This window comes from Chiloscyllium plagiosum, chromosome 7, assembly GCF_004010195.1.
Source record: "Chiloscyllium plagiosum isolate BGI_BamShark_2017 chromosome 7, ASM401019v2, whole genome shotgun sequence".
In the NCBI taxonomy this organism is placed as follows: Eukaryota; Metazoa; Chordata; class Chondrichthyes; order Orectolobiformes; family Hemiscylliidae; genus Chiloscyllium; species Chiloscyllium plagiosum.
The window spans coordinates 13,041,613-13,060,919 of record NC_057716.1 but is presented as its reverse complement, the minus strand read 5'-3'; the positions used below and the strand labels follow the sequence as shown (position 1 = coordinate 13,060,919).

Sequence of the window (19,307 nt, the reverse complement as noted above, 5' to 3'; positions counted from 1 at the left end):
CTGCCCCGTTGAGTATTTCAGGTATCTTCTGTTTTTATTTCAGGTTTCCAGCACCTGTAGCATTTTACTTCTCTGTTGTTTCTTGCCTGCATGTATTACAACCTGTGTTTTTCCTGCCAGTCTGACAGTTTATATAGCCTAATTTCTCCTGATAAGAAGGCGAACTACGACCTTTAACCTTGGTGGGTTTCCAGAGGCTTGTAGATGATTCGGATATAATCCAACATTATGCTCTCACAATTCCATATTCATATTCTCCACCGAAAACGCACAAGCAACAGAGCACTGAAATGATTAATTAATAAAAGTCAGAACTATTCCATTTTAAAATCAACTTTTATTTGTTACTTTAGAAATTCCTGATGGAATATAGAGGATTTAAACCCAGGTTGGTTTGTGAGAGCTACTTTCAAATTTTGATGGAACTTTGGCAGCCATGCAGTTAGAAAGAGATAATTTGGTGGGAACAAGAAATTCTGATCATTTCTTGAGTAGACAGATAGCTGAGAAAATTGGATTTGGAAATATACATACATACTAAGCAGTAGCTGATCAGAGTTGGTGTATATATGCAACCCAAACAAAACAAAAAATGAGTGTAACAAAAAAAAATTGCTCATGATAGAGATAACTTAACATTCAATCATGCCCTGGTCCTGTTCAACCATAATCTCTCAAACTGCTAAAAGGTGCTGGAGTGTGAGCAATGCAATTGAGTAAACAGTGCTGTCTAGTTCCTTTATATTCTGCTCATGTTTATCCCAGATAATTCTGTTGACTATAATTTGTAAATAATTTTATAAAATATGCCAGATATATAGATATAATTTTACACTGATAGTTGAACACACTAAGATAAATCAGAAAGTTATTGTCCAAAGGATGGCTTCCAAAGATAGTCAGTCTTCATGTTGCTCTGATTGCAGTGATTTATTCATGACCATTGTTCTTTCTTATTGTTCTGTAGTTTTAATCTATGGAGAGCAACTTGAATAGTGCTATACAAAAATCCATAAGCACAACAATTATATCATTCATTGAGGCTGATCTGTGGGAAAACAAAAGAATAAATGCTTAAATCTTTAATGTCCTTCACAACAAATTTAAATTCACAATGGTATATTACAAATTGTGATATGTACACAATTAAAAGTAACATTTTTCTGTACTGGCAATCTTTTCAAAATCAATAACAAATTCATGAATACATTTCTATATTCAAAGAAGTGATTTTGCAACAAATAACAAAATAAAACCTCCTTTGGTCCATTTTGTCTTTATGTCATCTTCTGTCTATTTGAGAATTTATACTTATCTCTATTGTGGTAAGAATGCAAAAATGATAATTTGACAGGGAGCAGAGGAGAGTAGAGAACAACTGGTTTTCAGATTGGATCAAGTTTTATGTGAATGTTCTAAATGGGTCAGTACTGGGAACATTGCTGTCATCATTTGTGATATCTCTTAATGGTTTGGATATGAGTGTACAGGGCATAATTTCAAAATTCGGAAGGGTAGTGAACTATTAAAAGTATAGTGATAGACATCACTAAGATGCAGACTGGCAGAATGGGTTAACATTTGACAAAGGAAATTTGAGAAAGGAAAGTTTGAAAAATGAGAAGAAGCAATTTAAACTCTATAATTCTACTCATTGGTTTACAAGTAGAGCGGCCTGGCAGTATGTGTGCATAAATTATTGAAGTTAACAGGACAAGAGGAAAAAGATTTTTAAAAAAGGGAACCAAGGCTTATATAGAATTTAAGTGTTCAAAGGCAAAATACGTCACAATGGATCCTTCTAGAATTGGAGTGTTGTAACCAAAGCTGGGAATTTTAACAGGTTATGATGGCCTTCGAAAGGGTTCAGCCGAGGATGATTTTCATTGTTGTCGTTTCAGGCTAGAGAATTGCATCTTAAAAACCATAGTTCAAAGTCACTCAAGTTCCTGTATCACTCCGAAAGAAACAGTCGGAGCAAAGTCAGACAAAATCCTTGTTGAAATTCCAGTGTCCTTTGTTCTGGAGTCAAATGAGGTGATAACTTTGGCATTACTGCAACTAAAACCACCTCAAACTTGTGATGCATTGGAACTTCAACTAGCTGAAACATTGATGTACCGCTGATCACATATAACATTGCTGTCCATCAACAAAAATCTGTTGATGTTACCTTGCTAAATAGAGAAACATGAAACAACAGTTCACTTTTTAAAACAAAAAAACTGAATTCCACTGCAAGAATTTTATATAAGATTTGCAAAGAAACATGAATCAACAACAATCACCTTAATAATATTATTGGATTTGTCGAAAGTGTTATTAGGCAAGGCATCAGAATTTGGGGTAGGGTTAATAGGGTGAATGTCCTGAGCCATTTCAGCAATGGGTTGAGAGACAAGAAGGCTAGCAATATGGTAGGTGTAGACTTCAAAGTAGTTTACCCTTATGACAAATTGACAGAAGTAGCAATCTGGGTGTCGATTTGCCAGTTCAGCCATTTGAGCAGCCAATCATTTGCCATTTCCACAGACAATTGCTCTATGTCAGAAAATCCAGGGGGAGATGCCAAGTAAACCCTGGAGGCCTCCCAACAGGTTTTTAGCTGAGAATCTTTTAGATGGGTATTTCCACAGAGGGAGCTCCTCAGGCAGCAACTGACACACAGTGCTTCATTCGCCATGATTGAAATAATCCCCTCGTCACCTACCAGCTCATTCAGCCAGCTGGCTGAGCCACGGCCTGCCACAGTCAAATAAACTAACTAACTAACCAATGGTTTTGCATTCCTTTTACATACAGCTTAAGCGAGATAAGTGTGAGTCCAGGACTACTATTTTGAACTTAAAGAAGGGAATCCATGAGGATGTGAAAACTGAGCTAGCAAAACTGAACTGGCAATTAAAGTTATGGGATAGGTCAATAGAGATACAGTGACAAACATTTAAGGGGATATTCCAGAGAATCACAGAGAGGCTATTTTCCAACAAATAAGAACATTTCTAAGGGACAGGCCTAAGGTTAACTAAAAAAGTCAAAGATGGTATCAAACTCAAAGACATATAATTCTGACTACATGACTACATGGTCAGAGGATTGGACATGGTCTGAAAAACTGCAAAGAATTACTAAAAGGTTAATAAGGAGGGGGAATTAGAATATGACAGAAAGTATGGCAAAAGTATGAAAACAGACGGGAGAAGTTTCTTCAGACATTTTAAAATAAGAGTTCACAAACCAAGTCTTAGTCCAATAGAAAATGTGTCTGGGGAATTAAGACAAAGATAACGGTAAAACAGATGACAGATGAATTGAACAGATTTTTGCGTAGGTCATCACTAGAATTGTAAATCAGGAATTGAAAGAGAAAATTAACTTGAGAAAATTACAATTACTAGGGAAATGGTACTGAGTTAATAGTTAGAACTATGAGTTGACAAGTCCCCAGGTCCTGATGGATTTGATCCTAGTGTCTTAAAAGAAATAGCCAGAAGAATAGTTGATGCATTGGTTTTAATTTTCCAAACTTCAGGGAAAATTCCTTTGGATGGGGAAACAGCTAATGCAATCCCTTTCATCAAAAAGGGAGAGAGGCAGAAATCAGGAAATTATGGGCTGAGCATTTGCCATGGGAAAGATGTTAGAAACTTGGAAATGTTCAATGTAATCAGACAGAGCCAGCATGGCTATGTCAAAGGCAAATCATATTTAACTAATTTTTTAGATTACATTACATTACAGTGTGGAAACAGGCTCTTCGGCCCAACAAGTCCACACCGACCCGCCGAAGCGCAACCCACCCACACCCCTACATTTACCCATTACCTAACACTACGGGCAATTTAGCATGGCCAATTCACTTGACCTGCACATCTTTGGATTGTGGGAGGAAACCGGAGCACCCGGAGGAAACCCACGCAGACACGGGGAGAATGTGCAAACTCCACACAGTCAGTCGCCTGAGGCGGGAATTGAACCCGGGTCTCAGGCGCTGTGAGGCAGCAGTGCCACCGTGCCGCCCACAAATTTATTGGAGTTCTTTTGAAGAAATAACTTGAGCTGTAGATAAAGGGGAACCAGCGGATGAATTTGGTTTAAATTTCCAAAAGCATTTGATAAGGTCCATATTCACGGTCATCAGTGCTAACCACTGTGCCACCGTGCCGCCCACAAATTTATTGGAGTTCTTTTGAAGAAAAACTTGAGCTGTAGATAAAGGGGAACCAGCGGATGAATTTGGTTTAAATTTCCAAAAGCATTTGATAAGGTCCATATTCACGGTCATTGTGGAAAATAAAAGTTCATGGTGTTGGGAATAACATGGGCATGGATAGAAGATTGGCTTGCTAATAGGAAGCAGAGAGTAGGAATAAAGTGGACCTTTTTCAGGCTGATAGGAGGTCACGAATGGAGGGCCACAGGGGTCAGTACTGGACCCTCAACTCTTTCCAAATTATATAAATGATTTGGATGAAGGATCAAAGGTATGAGGGGTAAATTTGCTGATGAAATAAAATGGGTGGGAAAATGAGTTGTGAAGCAGAGTTAAGAGCCTGCAAGAGGGTATAGCTGGGTTAAGTGATCTGGCAAATAGAACACAATGTGAAACATAGGAAATTGTCCATTTTGGCAGAAAAAAAAATGTTGTCTAAATGGTGAAGGGTTGCAGAGCTCTGAGATGCAGGAAACTCTGGGTGTCCCAGTGCATGGATCACAGCAGGTTAGTATGTAGGTACAGCAAGTAATCAGGAAAGTTAATTAAATGGCATGTTAATTGTGAAAGGAATTGAAAGCAAGAGTAGAGAGCTTAAGCTTCAGTTTTACAGAGCATTGGTGAGACCTCATCTGGGATATGATGTACAGCAGTGGTCACTGTACTTATTGAAGGATGTTAATGCCTTGGAAGCAGTTCAGAGAAGGTATAAATTAATAAATTGGCTTATGAAGAAAGGCTGGAAAGGCTAGGCCTGCACCCTTAGGAATTTAGAAGTCAAGGATGAAAATAATAAGATCCTGAGAGAACTTGACAGGGTGGATATTGAAAGGATGTGGAAACTTTGTTTTCTCCCAAAATATTGTGAATTCCCTTCCTAAAAAGGCAGTGGGTGCAGAATCTTTATATATTTTTAATATGGAGATAGATAGAACTTTGATTACCAAGGCAATGACAGATTATTGGGAATATGTGACATTGTGGGATTGAGGTTAAAATCGAATCAGCCATGGAGCAGGCTGGAAGTGCTGAGTAGCTGATCCTTGTTCATACCATCGTAATGCTCAGCTCTGAAGTGCTGCCCCTTGACAATGAGGCCTTGGCACCATCCAGTGCTAGCATAGTTGAGACTGCCAGGTGACTGTTAGGATTGCAGGCTCGTCTCAATTGAATGGCAGCCCTGCAATAGCAGCAGCCAGTTACATTGCCACTGCCAACAAAATAGCGGTCAAGAAACCCACTGCCCTCTGGCGCAGAGTTGGATCATACTTTCAGCCCCCGCAAGAAAGTCTGACCATCCCCTGAAATATTTTTCCAAAGGAATTTGGGACAGTTAAGTGTGTTTCTGGAGGGAGATATCATGAGCAATATTGTAACAAGGTGGCAGGTGTCGTTAAACTATCAAAGGGCATTTTCCTGCTTATAAAGATTTCCATGAAGTTCCAGTTCTCATTTCTTGACATTAGCATTTGTCTTTTCTCCATAAATGTGCGTGTTAAACTGGTGGGTTATTTTAGTTCATAGTCTGGATGAGTTATAGCTGCTGGCTTTGAAGTTGGCAGTGTGCTATTATTTAAGTAAAATCAAAACAGTATCCCCTCCCCCATTCCTTTCAAGAATACATCTCCAATTCAGTGAGAGGCCCTTTCACTGGCTTTAATTAAAGGGACTGGCCTGTTACAGTCATTCCAATACTGTATAACTATGGGCAAGAGTTTTAAAGGAACATTATTAATACTATTATATAAAACCCCCGCGGATAGCAAAAGACCAGCTGTGGTTCTTTACTGCTGGCAATGACAATTGTGTTTTTAACCAATTCACACCCTCACAACTTTCTCTCATGACAAAAAACTATGAGAATCTATATCAGCTGTTGCTGAAGATGTGTCACCCACTTATGAACAAAAAGAGGTATCAAGACAACCAGGGGATAATTGCCTTAATTAGCTAAAGTATAGAGGTAACATAAATTAGCCTGAACTCTGTGCACTTTAATCTTGTTTTCTAACTTACTGTATGCAACTTTATCAAAAGCCTTCTGAAAATCCAAATACACCACATCCACTGGTCCTGCCTTATCTCTTTCTCTCTTGTCCTTGCTTTCTCTCAAGCGTTTCAACACTTGACAGGATAAATGAAGTGCTTCTAACTAAAGATTGCTCTGTCTGTATAGGTACCGCAGTGCACAGTTCCTCATCTATCCTAGTTGTATCCTTACAGAGGGATTAGTCCGTAACTTTATAAAATCAAAATCTGCAAGAAATAGGAACATGAGTAGGCTATTTGGTCCCTTAAGCCTGCTCCAACATTCAACATGACCATGGCTGATCCAACACTCCTCATGTCCAATTTCTTGCTCATTCCCCAGAACCCTCGAATCCTTTACTAATCAAGAATCCATCTCAGCTTTAAATATATACGAAGATTCTGCCACATCAGCTTTCTGTGGCAACGGGTTCTAAAGACTCATAACCCTCGAGAAAAGAAATTCCTCCTCATGTCAGTCTTAAATTCACATCCCTTTATTCTGAGACTATGCTCTATAGTCTGAGACTCTCCCATAAATGGAAGCATCCTCTCAGTGCTTATTCTGTCGAGTCCCTTCAGAGGGACTTTTCAATGAGATCACCTCTCAGTTTTCTGAGCTCTGCTGAGTAGGGTCCCAATCTGTTTAACCTTTGCTCATAACACCATCTCTCCATACTAAGGTATCATCCCAGTGAACCTTCACTGAACTACCTCCAATGACATGGCACCAATCCTTAAATAAGGATTGCTCAGCTTGCTGAAATGATGGCAGATGGAAACAATCTGGATAAATGTGAGGCACTTCATTTGGTACAATAAACAAGGGTAGGGCTTAGGCGAAAATGAGGACTGCAGATGCTGGAGATTAGAGTCAAGATTAGAGTGGTGCTGGAAAAGTACAACAGGTCAGGCAGCATCCAAGGAGCAGGTAAATCGACGTTTCAGGCAGGAGCCCTTCATCAAGAATGAGGCTGGGAGCCTCGGGGGTGGAGAGATAAATGGGAGGGGGTGGGGCTGGAGAGAAGGCAGTTGAGAGTGTAATAGGTGGATGAAGGAAGGGGTAAAGGTGATAGGTCGGAGAGGAGGGTGGAGCGGATAGGTGGGAAGGAAGATTGGCAGGTGGGACAGATCAGGAGGGTGGTGCTGAGCTGGAAGTTTGGAACTGGGGTAAGGTGGGGGAAGGGGAAATGAGGAAACTGGTGAAGTTCACATTGATGCCCTGGGGTTGAAGGGTTCCCAGATGAAAGGTGAGGCATTCTCCCTCCAGGCATTGGGTGGTGAGGGAGTGGCAATGGAGGAGGCCCAGGACCCACATGTCCTTGGCAGAGTGGGAGGGGGAGTTGAAATGTTTAGCCACGGGGTGGACCTGACCAGGTAGTCACAGAGGGAACGGTCTTTGCAGAAAGTGGATAGGTGTGGGGAGGGAAATATATCCCTGGTGGTGAGGGGGTCTGTTTGTAGGTGATGGAAATATCGGCTGATGATGCAGTTTATGCGGAAGTTGGTGGGATGGTAGGTGAGGACCGGGGAACTTGGTCCTTGTTGCGATTGGAGGGATGGGGTTTGAGGTCAGAGCTGCAGGACGTGAATGAGACGTATTGGAGGGCATCTTCAACCACGTGGAAAGGGAAATTACAGTCTTTAAAGAAGGAGGCCATCTGGTGTGTTCTGTGGTGGAACTGGTCCTCCTGGGAGCAGATACAGTGGAGGCAAAGGAATTGGGAATATGGGATAGCATTTTTGCAGGAGGTAGGGTGGGAGAAGGCGTAATCCAGTTTGGTCTGGGAGTCGGTGGGTTTGTAAAAAATGTTGGTGTTGAGTCAGTCGTCATTGATGGAGATGGAGAGGTCCAGGAAGGAGAGGGAGGTGTCCGAGATGGTCTATGTGAATTTAAGGTCAGGGTGGAATGTGTTGGTGAAATTGATGAACTGCTCAACCTCCCTGTGGGAGCACAAGGTGGCGCCGATGCAGTCATCAATGTAGCGGAGGAAGAGGTGGGGAGTAGTGTTGGTGTAACTACGGAAGATGGACTGTTCTATGTAGCTGACAAAGAGATAGACATAGCTGGGGCCTCTGTGAGTGCCCAGGGCTACCCCTTTTGTCTGTAGGAAGTGGGAGGATGCAAAAGAGAAATTGTTGAGGGTGAGGACCAGTTCAGCCAAATGAATAAGAGTGTCAGTGGAAGGGTACTGGTGGGGGCATTGGGAAAGGAAGAAATGGAGGACTTGGAGGCCCTGTCATGATGGATGGAGGTGTAGAGGGATTGGATGTCCATGGTGAAAATGAGTAGTTGGGGGCTGGGGAAATGGAAGTCTTGGACGAGGTGGAGGATGTGGGTGGTATCCCAAATGCATGTAGGGAGTTCCTGGACAAGAGGGGATAGGACAGTATCCTCAGTATAACAGTAGGGCTTATACAATTAATGGTAGGGCCTTGAGTAGTGTTGTAGGACAGAGATGCAGGTACATAATTCATTGAAGTTTGTGTCACAAAGAGACAGGGTGGTTAAAAAGGCATTTGACATACTCACCTTCATTGCTTGGTCCGTTGAGTATAGGAGTTGGGAAGTCACATTGAGGTTGTATAGAACATTGGTGACACCTCTTCTTGAATACTGTGTCCAGTTCTGGTCACCCAGTTATCGGAAGGATATTATCAGCTAGAGAGTGTTCAGAAGAGATTTATCAGCATGCTGCTGGGTATGGAAAGTTTGAGTTATAAAGAAAGGTGGACAGGTTGGGACTTTTTTTCACTGGAATGTAGGAAGTTGAGAGGCAATCTGATAGAAGTGTATAAAATAAGGAGAGGTATAGATAGAATTAATGGTAGTTGTCTTTTCCCAAGGATGGAGAATTTCAAGACTAGGGAGTGCATTTTTAGGGTGAGAGGAGTGAGATTTTAAAAAAGACATCAGGCAACTTTTTTACATGGGGGTGGTTCTTGTATGGAATGAATGTCCTGAGGAAATGGTGGATGTGAGTACAATTACATCATTTAAAAGACATTTGGATAGATACATTAATAGGAAATGTTTGGAGGGATATGGGCCAGGAGCAGGCAGATGGGACTAGTTTAGTTTGGGATTATGTTCAGCATGGACTGGTTGGACCGAAGAGTCTGTTTCGTGCTGTATGACTCTATGCATTCCTTCAACGGCATCGGGGATGGATTGCGTTTTTGTTGTTGTTTAAATAATAGCGCACTGCCAACTTCAAAGTCAGTAGCTTATAACTAATCAAGGCAATGATCTAAAATGACCCTTGAGCTTAACAAACACATTCTTAGAGAAAATGAACAACTTCACATTTACTCACATTATACTCCATTGGCTAATGTTTCACCCATTTTCTCAACCTATCAAAATCTCTCTAGAAAGTGTTTGTATCCCTCTCACAACCTACCTTTTGTTTTTGTGCCATTTGTAAATTTGGCTACTGTACATTTGTTTACTTCCTCTAAGTTATTATTATATGTTGTAAACAGCTGCAATGTCAGCATTAATCTATATGGAATCCCATTAGTCACAAGCTGTCAAGTTGAAAAAGAACTCTTTATCCCCAGTCAGTTAACTCCATGCCAATATACTACCTCCAACTCTGTGGGCTCTTATGACATAACCTTTCATCAGGTACTTTGTCAAACATCTTTTTGAAGTCCCAATACAGCACAACACGGTGGCTCAGTGGTTAGCACTGTTGCCTCACAGCGCTAGGGACCCAGGTTTGATTCCAGCCTCGGGCAACTGTCTGCATGGAGTTTGCACATTCTCCCCGTGTCTGCGTGGGTTTCCTCCCACAGTCCAAAAATGTGCAGGTTAGGTGAATTAAACATGCTAAATTGCCCATAGTGTTCAAGGGTGTGTAAGCTCGGTGCATCATTCAGGGGAAATGTATGGTTAGGGTAGGGGAATAGGTCTGGGTGGAATACTCTTCGGAGGATCGGTGTGAATTTGTTGGGCCAAATGGGCTGCTTCCATACTGTAGGGATTCTATGACATCTTCTGGTTCCACTCTGGTTAAAATTTCCCTGAAAATCTCTAATAAATTTGTCAAATGTGATTTTCCTTTCATGAAGCCATGCTGAATCAGCTTGATCAGATTATGATTTTCAAAACGTTCTGCTATTACTGCCCTATTAATTGGTTCCTATACTTTTTCAACAATAGATATGAAAGTAATCAGCCTAACTTTGTGAGGTATACCAATAAGGATAGAAAAGCTAATAGAGAAATTCAGAGAAATTAATATTGGATACAAATGGAATAATTATGACTCTCAATGCAGGACATATTATTTTTCATTTGATATCAGGCAGCGTACAAACGTTTGAGTGAAATCAATCTTGTGGACAAATTAACAGACGAAGTATGTCAAGTGGTTTTATTGGCTGAGTTTTGAATTCATTTGGAAGAACTGCTTAAATTGGTAAAGGGGAAATCCATTATTTACCAATGCCATTAAGAGTTGATAAGGTCTTTAGAGGCAACAGGTTTCTCAATTCACAAATGGCTAAACATTATAAGCAGGTTGTAACATTTGAGACTGGTCCAGGTCTACAAACGCTTATGTTACTGATACTGTATCATAATCATTAGACAGGGACAGCCAGATATTTGGAGAATAGAGTCAGGAAAGTTGCAATCTTTCATTTTTACTACAAAAATGGGTTTTCCTCTTCCTTCCTGACATCATGCCATTTCATGAGTCGGGAAGGCCTTGGATTCTGATCACATATGTCTCTCCTGAGGTCAGGGTTGCCATTGTGAGTCGTACAGCAAATTTGAACTTGCTCCTTCCAGATTTTGAAGGCTTAAAAACCTTATCCCATTGGGGAGTCTGTAACAATGAGACAGCACCTGCAGGTGAGTCAAAAATATACAGACATGTATTGGGAATGACAAATGTTGCTATTATATGTTGTATTGCATTGCAAATGTCTTTTAACTGCAGTAATTCATCATAGGCCTCTGTGCTGAAAAAGCTATGTTGGCCATTACATTGATTAGTGTTTTCCTAAGAGTTCAGATGCATTACAGTACCATTCCTTGTGTAGAAAGTGACTCAATATATTCAAAATAACAGAACAATATGTTTCCATGATTCCTATTTTGTTTTTGGCTGTCAGTTTAAATGCCAGGAGAACTTTGTCTTCAAATAAAATAGCTCAGCTGTTCCAAATAAGCACATGCTCCACTCCATTGATTGAAATGGAAATGGAATGCCACCTTATCTGAAAAAATGGTGGAATTGCAACAAGCTCCATTGTTTAGATTTACCAGAGTTCTGTTATTATAGTGGAATATAACGTGAATGATTTACTATCTTTCCAATGTTCCAGATCCACTTATCTCAGCAAGTCACTGTGTTCACGGTTCAACTGAAAGTTTTACGTTGTTGTTAAAGAATTAGAGTTCTTTGACGTTGTCCATGTTTGCAACAAATTGACACTTTGACAGCATTTATGTTGTTTTGAATGGCTATTTGAAATGGGAGTTCTTTTCATTATGAAGCATTTGAGTGAAAGCCCTTCTGACTCGTTAAAGTTTATCATTTTACTGTCCATATCAAAGAGATTCTTTACATGCCAATAGTAGATACAGTGATACAAGGAGGGGCTACCCAGTGACTCAGGAGTTATTGGAGGGCATGTAGCAGGGTGATTTAAGGTGGCATAGGTTGTGTAAGGGAATGAGGAGTGAGGTTTATAGGGCATTAAGAATAATATTGAGAGCTCTGCTGCAGTCCTTTAGAGTGAAGGCAGCTTTCTGAATAGTTCAACTCCACATCCAAACTATAATACAGCTCATAAAGCATCAGTTTGCCTTGTCCATGTCTCTCAGAGACAAAGATTTGACAGGAAGTAGATTCAGAGGAGGGCTCAGTTTTTACATAGCCAATGCTTTTCCTTGGCCTTCGAAGAAAATCCAGCTGAACGAGTCCTGAGATGTACATTTAAGGAAAAGTTATGATTCAATAAGTAGATTTATATGAATTATTGAATCGCACATAGCAGAAATGTTCTGGGTGAGATCATTGGTAATGGGAATGTTATAAATTATAAGATAATTAGATACTGGTGCCAAAATGAAGATTGTATTATGTTCAATAAATACACTGTATATTATCAGTCTGAGATTTTGGTCCGAGTGAAATGCTTTTTTTTTTGCCTTTTTTAAAAAAAATGGGATTTCTTTTTATGACTCACTTTTTCCTTTGACAACTCAAAAAAACAGCCATGATATACACACAACAATCCAAGAGTGTTTCCTGCTGTTTATCACACTCTCAATAAATTTTGCATTTATGTAAAACAACAAAAAAAAAGAAAGATCTGGTGAGTCCTGCCAGAAAGATAAATCATACAATTGAATTGAATGAGAAACCTGTTGTCCTGAAGTTATCTGTCACAGAAGTGGAATCTTGGAGCAGAATTTTGAGTATCAGACATTAGATTTTTTCATTTTGTTTTTGAATCAAAGTTACTAGCACAGCAAACTGTCTTTACTTTCAAGTTTCTTCCACATCATAATTAGCAAATGAACACTGAGAAACCTGTCAGTCATTAACAATGTTGGCCCTGTACTTAAATAGCTGCCAGTGGGTTATGTGACTTGGAGATAAAATACTTTTTATTGAAAGGAAAGCTATATGAAGGATTTGTCATGTTCTTTACCTTTTATGAGGAGTTAGCTGTGTTTAGTATGATCACCAGGGTCTTGTTGTTTTAGTTTTTATATTAATTCAGCCCAGAGACAAAAGGGATGTGTGTGTGTATGTGCCAGCACAACTGCATGTGTGTGTGGTCCAACTGGCTGGTTCCAGAGATCAGGCTTTCATCACCACCCCCCACCAATTTCAATGGAAATATCAATCTCATTCCCTCTTAAAATAAACTTGGCTTTGTATCAGGGCCAGTTATTGTGCCAAAGTTTTTCAACTTGAAGCATATAATCAGATCAACAGCCTAAGTAAAACATAGTAGCAATCTCGAATAAGTTACTTAACTAACCTATAAAGTCATTGAATTGCCAAAAGGTAAGATAATCACTGTTGTACCTGTCCTAGGAACTGAAATTAATGAACTAATTACAAATGTTTTCACATATCACGTTATGGAGTTCTAAGCTCTAAATCCAGCCAACCCACTACAGCATCTAAAACTCATTGTATTTTGAGGTATGTGATGGTTTAGAAATGTTACAAATGTGTTTGAAGCAAGCTACATTGTATAATATGAAATGAGTGCTTTCAAGGAACACCTTTTCAGAATAGCTGGTATATTGCAGATTTCAGCTTTGAATCTGTGCAGTGCAAGCCACAAATCAATTTCTTGACCATAAATATACATTCACCCAGTTATGTGTGACTTTTCTTTTAGGAGAACAGCAGCTGGAAAACCAGCTGTTTTAAGTCAAAGTCAAAAATTACTGGCATTGGCAGAATGACCCTGTGTCACCTAACATGTGGTTGCAAGATAATGGCTAAAACAAAGGGCTCGTTTTGGTACCTACACAAGTTTAGAAGTATTTACTGTCAGGTTATTATTCCTGTTTTCTAAAGTAGAATCCCTTTCTGCAACTGAGTCAGTCATGGCCCATTTAGTCGACCAATTGCCTCTAAATCATAAGGTTCTTGGAGAAGTGCAGTTTTACAGATGAAATATTCAACCTCAACCATATCTACTTGCCTGGTGAATGTTAAAGGGAATTATCTCAAACCAAAGCAGGGACATTACCCCATAGAGAACTGACAGATGTTTATTCCTCAGTCAATGGCACACAGCAGCTTATCTGATCATTACTACGATTTCGAATTTGGGGAGTTTAGTGAATGCAGTAGCTGTCATGATCACATTTCAAGAACACTACATTGCTTGTGAAGCACATTGAGGCATCTGCTGGTCACAAAAATTATTATTATATAAATGCAAGTCTTCCTATAACCTCAATGTATTGAAATGAAAATCGGATGTCATGCCTCCAAATTTGATTGATTCTCTTTCATGAGCTGTATAATTGTTTTCTTCCTGTTGCATTCAAAAATCTAGTCTTCCTTTTGCAATGATTTAATCAAGAGAGTATGCCAGGTATCAAAGTAAAAAATGATTGGGGTCAATGAATGGAAAGTTCTTTGACCAATTGAACTCAGCAGTTAGGAAATAGGTAGATAAAGCAGACAATACAGCAAATGACCAGATAGCAAAAAGAAAAGCCCAGCAGAATAGGAAAATAATCGGGCAATCTCTGGTCAATGCTACTCATTTGTGCCAACTGTGAAAGGAATCACCACTTAATTTGGCTTCTACAGCCACAACTGATGATGGTCAATCAAGAAAAGACACACACACTGGTAATAGTCCATCTTTTCAGAGTAGTGCGATCTAACATTCCTGCTTGTTGGAAGTACAGCAGATGATTCTACAGTGAAGCCAATGGTTGTCTCTCATTCAGGGCAATGAAGGGTTAGTCAAGGATTAAGCTATTGTGTGGAGGGCAAACAACAAGGTAAGGGTAACCCAATCAATTTTGACATTGGTCTATATCCTAAATTTGCCTACAGCTTATTGTCAAGGATAATCCTTTTAGTTAATAATTTTACCAAAAAAAACTCTGACCTACCTGGACAATGCTCCTTGGACACCCGATGGCTTTTGAATGGTGTCAGTGAAAATAACAAGGTGATTTACACTACTAACTTCTTGTTTGTTTTTTTTTAATTCTGTGGATCAAGACTTGATTGCAAGGTCCATTATCAATGGAGAATTTTTATCGAGCCATCAATTAAACTGAAGGTGATCATGCTCTTAGCCCAAAGGAGCTTTGAACAAATATAACATTGTTAAGAACATTGATCATCTCTATGGTATGAAATGAGATTACCTCATCCACTACAAATGGTGTGTGATGGAAGTTGTGGTCAGACTGCGTTACAGATGACAGCTCTCTGGGTTAAGCAAATCCAACAGGGGACTGTAGAAATGGACAAGTAAATTGGATGAGCTAAACAATGAGAATGTTACAGAATTGTGTGAGGTTTTTGTAGAGGTTTGTCTACTAAGGAGCTAAGAATAGGGGAATGAAGAGAAGTTGAACAATCAGCAAACATGATCACATGATGATGTCATGAAAAAGCTTCAAGATGCAACAGCCATCCTCTATGATGAAGATCCCAGCACACAGGACAGTTTAAGAGTGAACAGTAAGGCCAGCAATGAAGTCAATTGTCCTACGGAGTTCTCCAGAGAATAGGAAGAAGAAATAGCTGCTAGAAAGATTCATTTAAAATTCTACTGCAAAGAACCTTTCAAAGGATGCTGCAAAGAGTCTCGAAGCTCTCCTCATAGTACCTTTTCCAGTAGCCCTCCAAACGTTCCTCCCAATCTCCAGTAAACCACAACCTCTCGTTCTTGTGTGAGGAGAATGTGAGGCTTCATATTTGGTGAGATCCAAACCTTGTGTTTTCTTAGATTTCCCACATTAGGATTAATTTATTATTGATGTTTTCTAAATTTTCTTAACATTACAATGTAACTGTGGATGTGTGGCATAGAATCTATTTCTGGGTCAAAAGTTCTGGATTTGAATCCCATGCCAGGATTTGTTGGCCATGGACAGTGTGGTCCAACAGGTTTATTATTAGCCTGTAAATCCTTCTAATATGCTTGATGGCAGGTGGCAATAGCAGAGAGATTGCTGGTCAGCTAGCTTGGCCTACTCCAGGAGGTAAACAGCTGCAGTACATTGGGTATATCATGGAAGTCTAGGGTACGACTCTCATAAACAATGACAGGAAAAAAGATTGACAAGCAGAATGTGTATGTTCTGATGGAAGTTGTGAGGCCGACAGTAGTGCAGGTCATGTCAGCGCACCAGTAACCTAAAAGCCTGGTCTAATGAGCTTTTAAGGTTCAGGCTATATAGATGCTAAAAGGGACTGACAATGTAGACATAACACGGACGTTTCTTGTGGTGAGACAATTTTGAGCAAGAGATCCTGGTTTTAGATTAAGAGGTGGCAAATTTAAAACAGACATGAGGAGAAATTACTTCTCTCATAGGACTTTGATCTGTGGAAGTCTCTGCTCCAGATAGTGGTGGAAGTCCAGACATAGGATAACTTTAAGGAGGAGATAGACAGATCTTTAAACAGTGATGGGTTGAAGGGTTGTGGGGAGCTGCAGGAAAGTAGAGTTAAGGTCAAGATGAGATCACATTAGAAGATGGAGCAGGCTTGAGGAGCTGGATTGTCTACTCCCACTCCTAGTTCTTGTGCCCTATAGTTCTGACTGCATGGCAGAGGGTGGAATTTAAATTCAATTAATTAAATCTGGAATTGAAAGCTAGTCTCACCATTTGAAAAACCCATCTGTTGCACTGATCTCCTTTATTTGTGCAGAAAATCTGCCTGCTTTGTCTGGCCTACATGTGATCCAGATTGACATACTTGAGGCGACTCTTGATTGTTCTTTGAAAGGGTGCAGCAAGCCACTCAGTTCAAGAGAATTCAGTGATGGACAAACAAATGCTGGCATTGTCAGCGCCCTCAACATGCCATGAAAATACTTTTTAAAAGTACATTCCAAAAGCCTTGGAATGTTACCTTGCTTATAACATCTCATCTATGTTTTACATCACGTTTCTTTTCTAGTAACCAACTAATGTTGTTAAGTGAAGATTTTTTGTAATATTTTCTTTGACTTCTTTTCTTCTTCTTTCTCTAACTTTTGCTTACACATAGGTTATTGAGAGTATGGAGAAAAGTGTAATTGAAATCACAATCCGATCAGCCATGGTATTATTGAGTGATGGATCAGGCTAGAGAAGCAGAATGGTTTAGTGATGCTCCTAATTCATAGGTTTGTACGTTAGTACGTTCCACTTTTGTTGATGATGTGTACTATGGATATTAGGTTAGTTTTGTATTGGTGACAATTATTGTACAACTCAAGAATGACCAATTTCTACCTGCAAAATACTACATTCTCATCTTTTGTGCTAAAACTTGAGAATGAATTTGCAAATGCACCATGTACTTGATTCTGTCTTTTCCATCAGCTTTAAACAAACATTCTTGCTTATTTGATATTTTGAAAATTCTTTTCTGTTGCTAACAGCAAATTGTAATGTATTGTTAAATGATCCTTACCGTCAAGTGGTTCAAGAGAAACTGATTTCAGTATCGATATCAACTGTTGTTGGATTTGTGCTATAGTCTGAAAGGTATTTTGTATAAAGATGAAATCAGGAGAATAAACTATCTGTTGTAGCTCTGCAGAATGGACAGCCTTGGCTCCAATAACAATGGGCACTATACCAGCTCTCTTTAAAGCATGTGCTGCCTGTCCAACATCATCCCTGGACTTGCCAGCAGTGATCAGCACCAGAATCTGTGTAGCTCCCATATCTTTTCTGCTCCCAGCAGATGCGATAAAGACATTTCCTGTAACATAGTTCAGTGCTGCGCCAGTGTTGAGGACTCTTCCTGTTTTCCGTCTGACCATTGTTGTTGCAGCCAATATTTCATCTTTACTTGCGTAAGTATTAAGTCCAAATTCAGTTTTTGAGTCATGACTATATTGCACCATAGCAACTTGATCTTTGTCAGGGCCAATGTCGAGTTCCTGGATTACTTTAAGCAGAAATGCACGAACTAGGGGAAATGCTTTACCCATTCCAAGTGTGCCATCAATAAGGAAGACAATATCTGTTTGCCTGGCTGCAGGAGCTAAATAGAAATGTAAGGAAAGAGCAGAAAATCATAATTTATATAATACAGCAAAAGATTTTATACTAATATAGCAACTTTAACACCACAAAACATCCCAACGCATTTCACCAGAGCATAACCGGAACAGAAATATATTGAACAAGGTCTTTTTCAAAGGTTCTGTGAGACGTGGAAAGGTCTAGGCAGGAAATTCCAGAGGTTCTGCCTCAATTCCTGGAGGCAAGGCTGAAAATAGAGCAACAAAGGATGTACTCAATGCATAAGGCCAGATTTAGAGAAGCACAGGGCTCTTAGAGGATTCTAGATCTGGAGAAGGTTCCAAATGTGGGGGGAGGGGTATGACATTATAAAGGGATTTCAACAGCAAAGTTAGAATTTTACAGTGAGCATAACTGTGAACAAAGGGTGATGAATTAACTCAAGGTTATAGAGCATGGAGGTTAATTTAATGGTTGCTAAAATTCAAAGCGTTTCTTTTTCTACTCCAACAATTTGCTAATTAGTTTGTTAATTGCCACTACTTGTCACTTCACCATCATACTGAATATACACATAACATAGAGAAGAATAAACCAACTCTTAGAATCTAAACCATTATTATTCAATTACCAGTTAGACAGGTTACCAATGCTGAAAGCTTTCTTCACAAATTTAACATACAATTCCATGTACAGTAGTAAGTTCCTAATACAATGGTAATCTATATGTTTGGATGAAATTGCTGGGGGGACATATTTAGACTCAGGAACTGATTACAAGAGTGCACAGTGAAATGGGAAATATACATTCTTAAATAATTAACTGTTCAATTATTTAATTACAGCTAATAGTAATTAGTAATTTGTGGACGTCTTTCAGTGTTGAAACAAATTTAGAATCATATGGAATCTATTGTGACATTGAGGTTGGTACACTTTCTTGGCTACAAAAACAATGGGCTTTATATTATCCTGATTGTATCAGCTAAACTCCAAGGAAGATTCACTGATTTTCCCAGGAGCGATGAGAGCAAAATTAATGAAGCTGCATCTGTGATCAATATATTTATCATATAGTTCCATGCACCATCTATATTTTGAGATATTCTTGTTATAGTTGCACCTTTTTGAAAACAAAATTGTGTTCAAAGTCCAATCTTCAATTAAGAATATACTAAAACCAAATTCAATTATTGAATTGAAATTATATAATAACACAACAATCTGATCTTTGATCCAACATCGAGTTCTTGAATAATTTGAGTAATTCTTGCTGTTAACTACTTACAGTTGAATTACCATTTATTCTACCTTTTCTATAATTTTTTGTTACTCATTCACAGTGATATTAGCTAGTCC

The 19,307-nt window shown here is 39.3% G+C and overlaps 1 protein-coding gene across 3 annotated transcripts in view; it reads right to left on the bottom strand.

Moving 5' to 3' along the window:
* Window positions 1–317: 317 nt before the first annotated feature.
* Window positions 318–19,307, bottom strand: part of LOC122551336 (collagen alpha-3(VI) chain-like) — a 155,488-nt gene continuing 136,498 nt past the window's right edge. For all 3 annotated transcript variants that reach the window (XM_043693063.1, XM_043693066.1, XM_043693065.1), the window contains 2 exons: window positions 17,389–17,967; window positions 318–1,048 (listed from right to left, as the gene is read on the bottom strand). In XM_043693063.1, coding sequence (XP_043548998.1) covers window positions 1,035–1,048; window positions 17,389–17,967 — 593 coding nt within the window. In that variant the 3' untranslated portion in view covers window positions 318–1,034. The remainder of the gene's footprint in view (window positions 1,049–17,388; window positions 17,968–19,307) is intronic.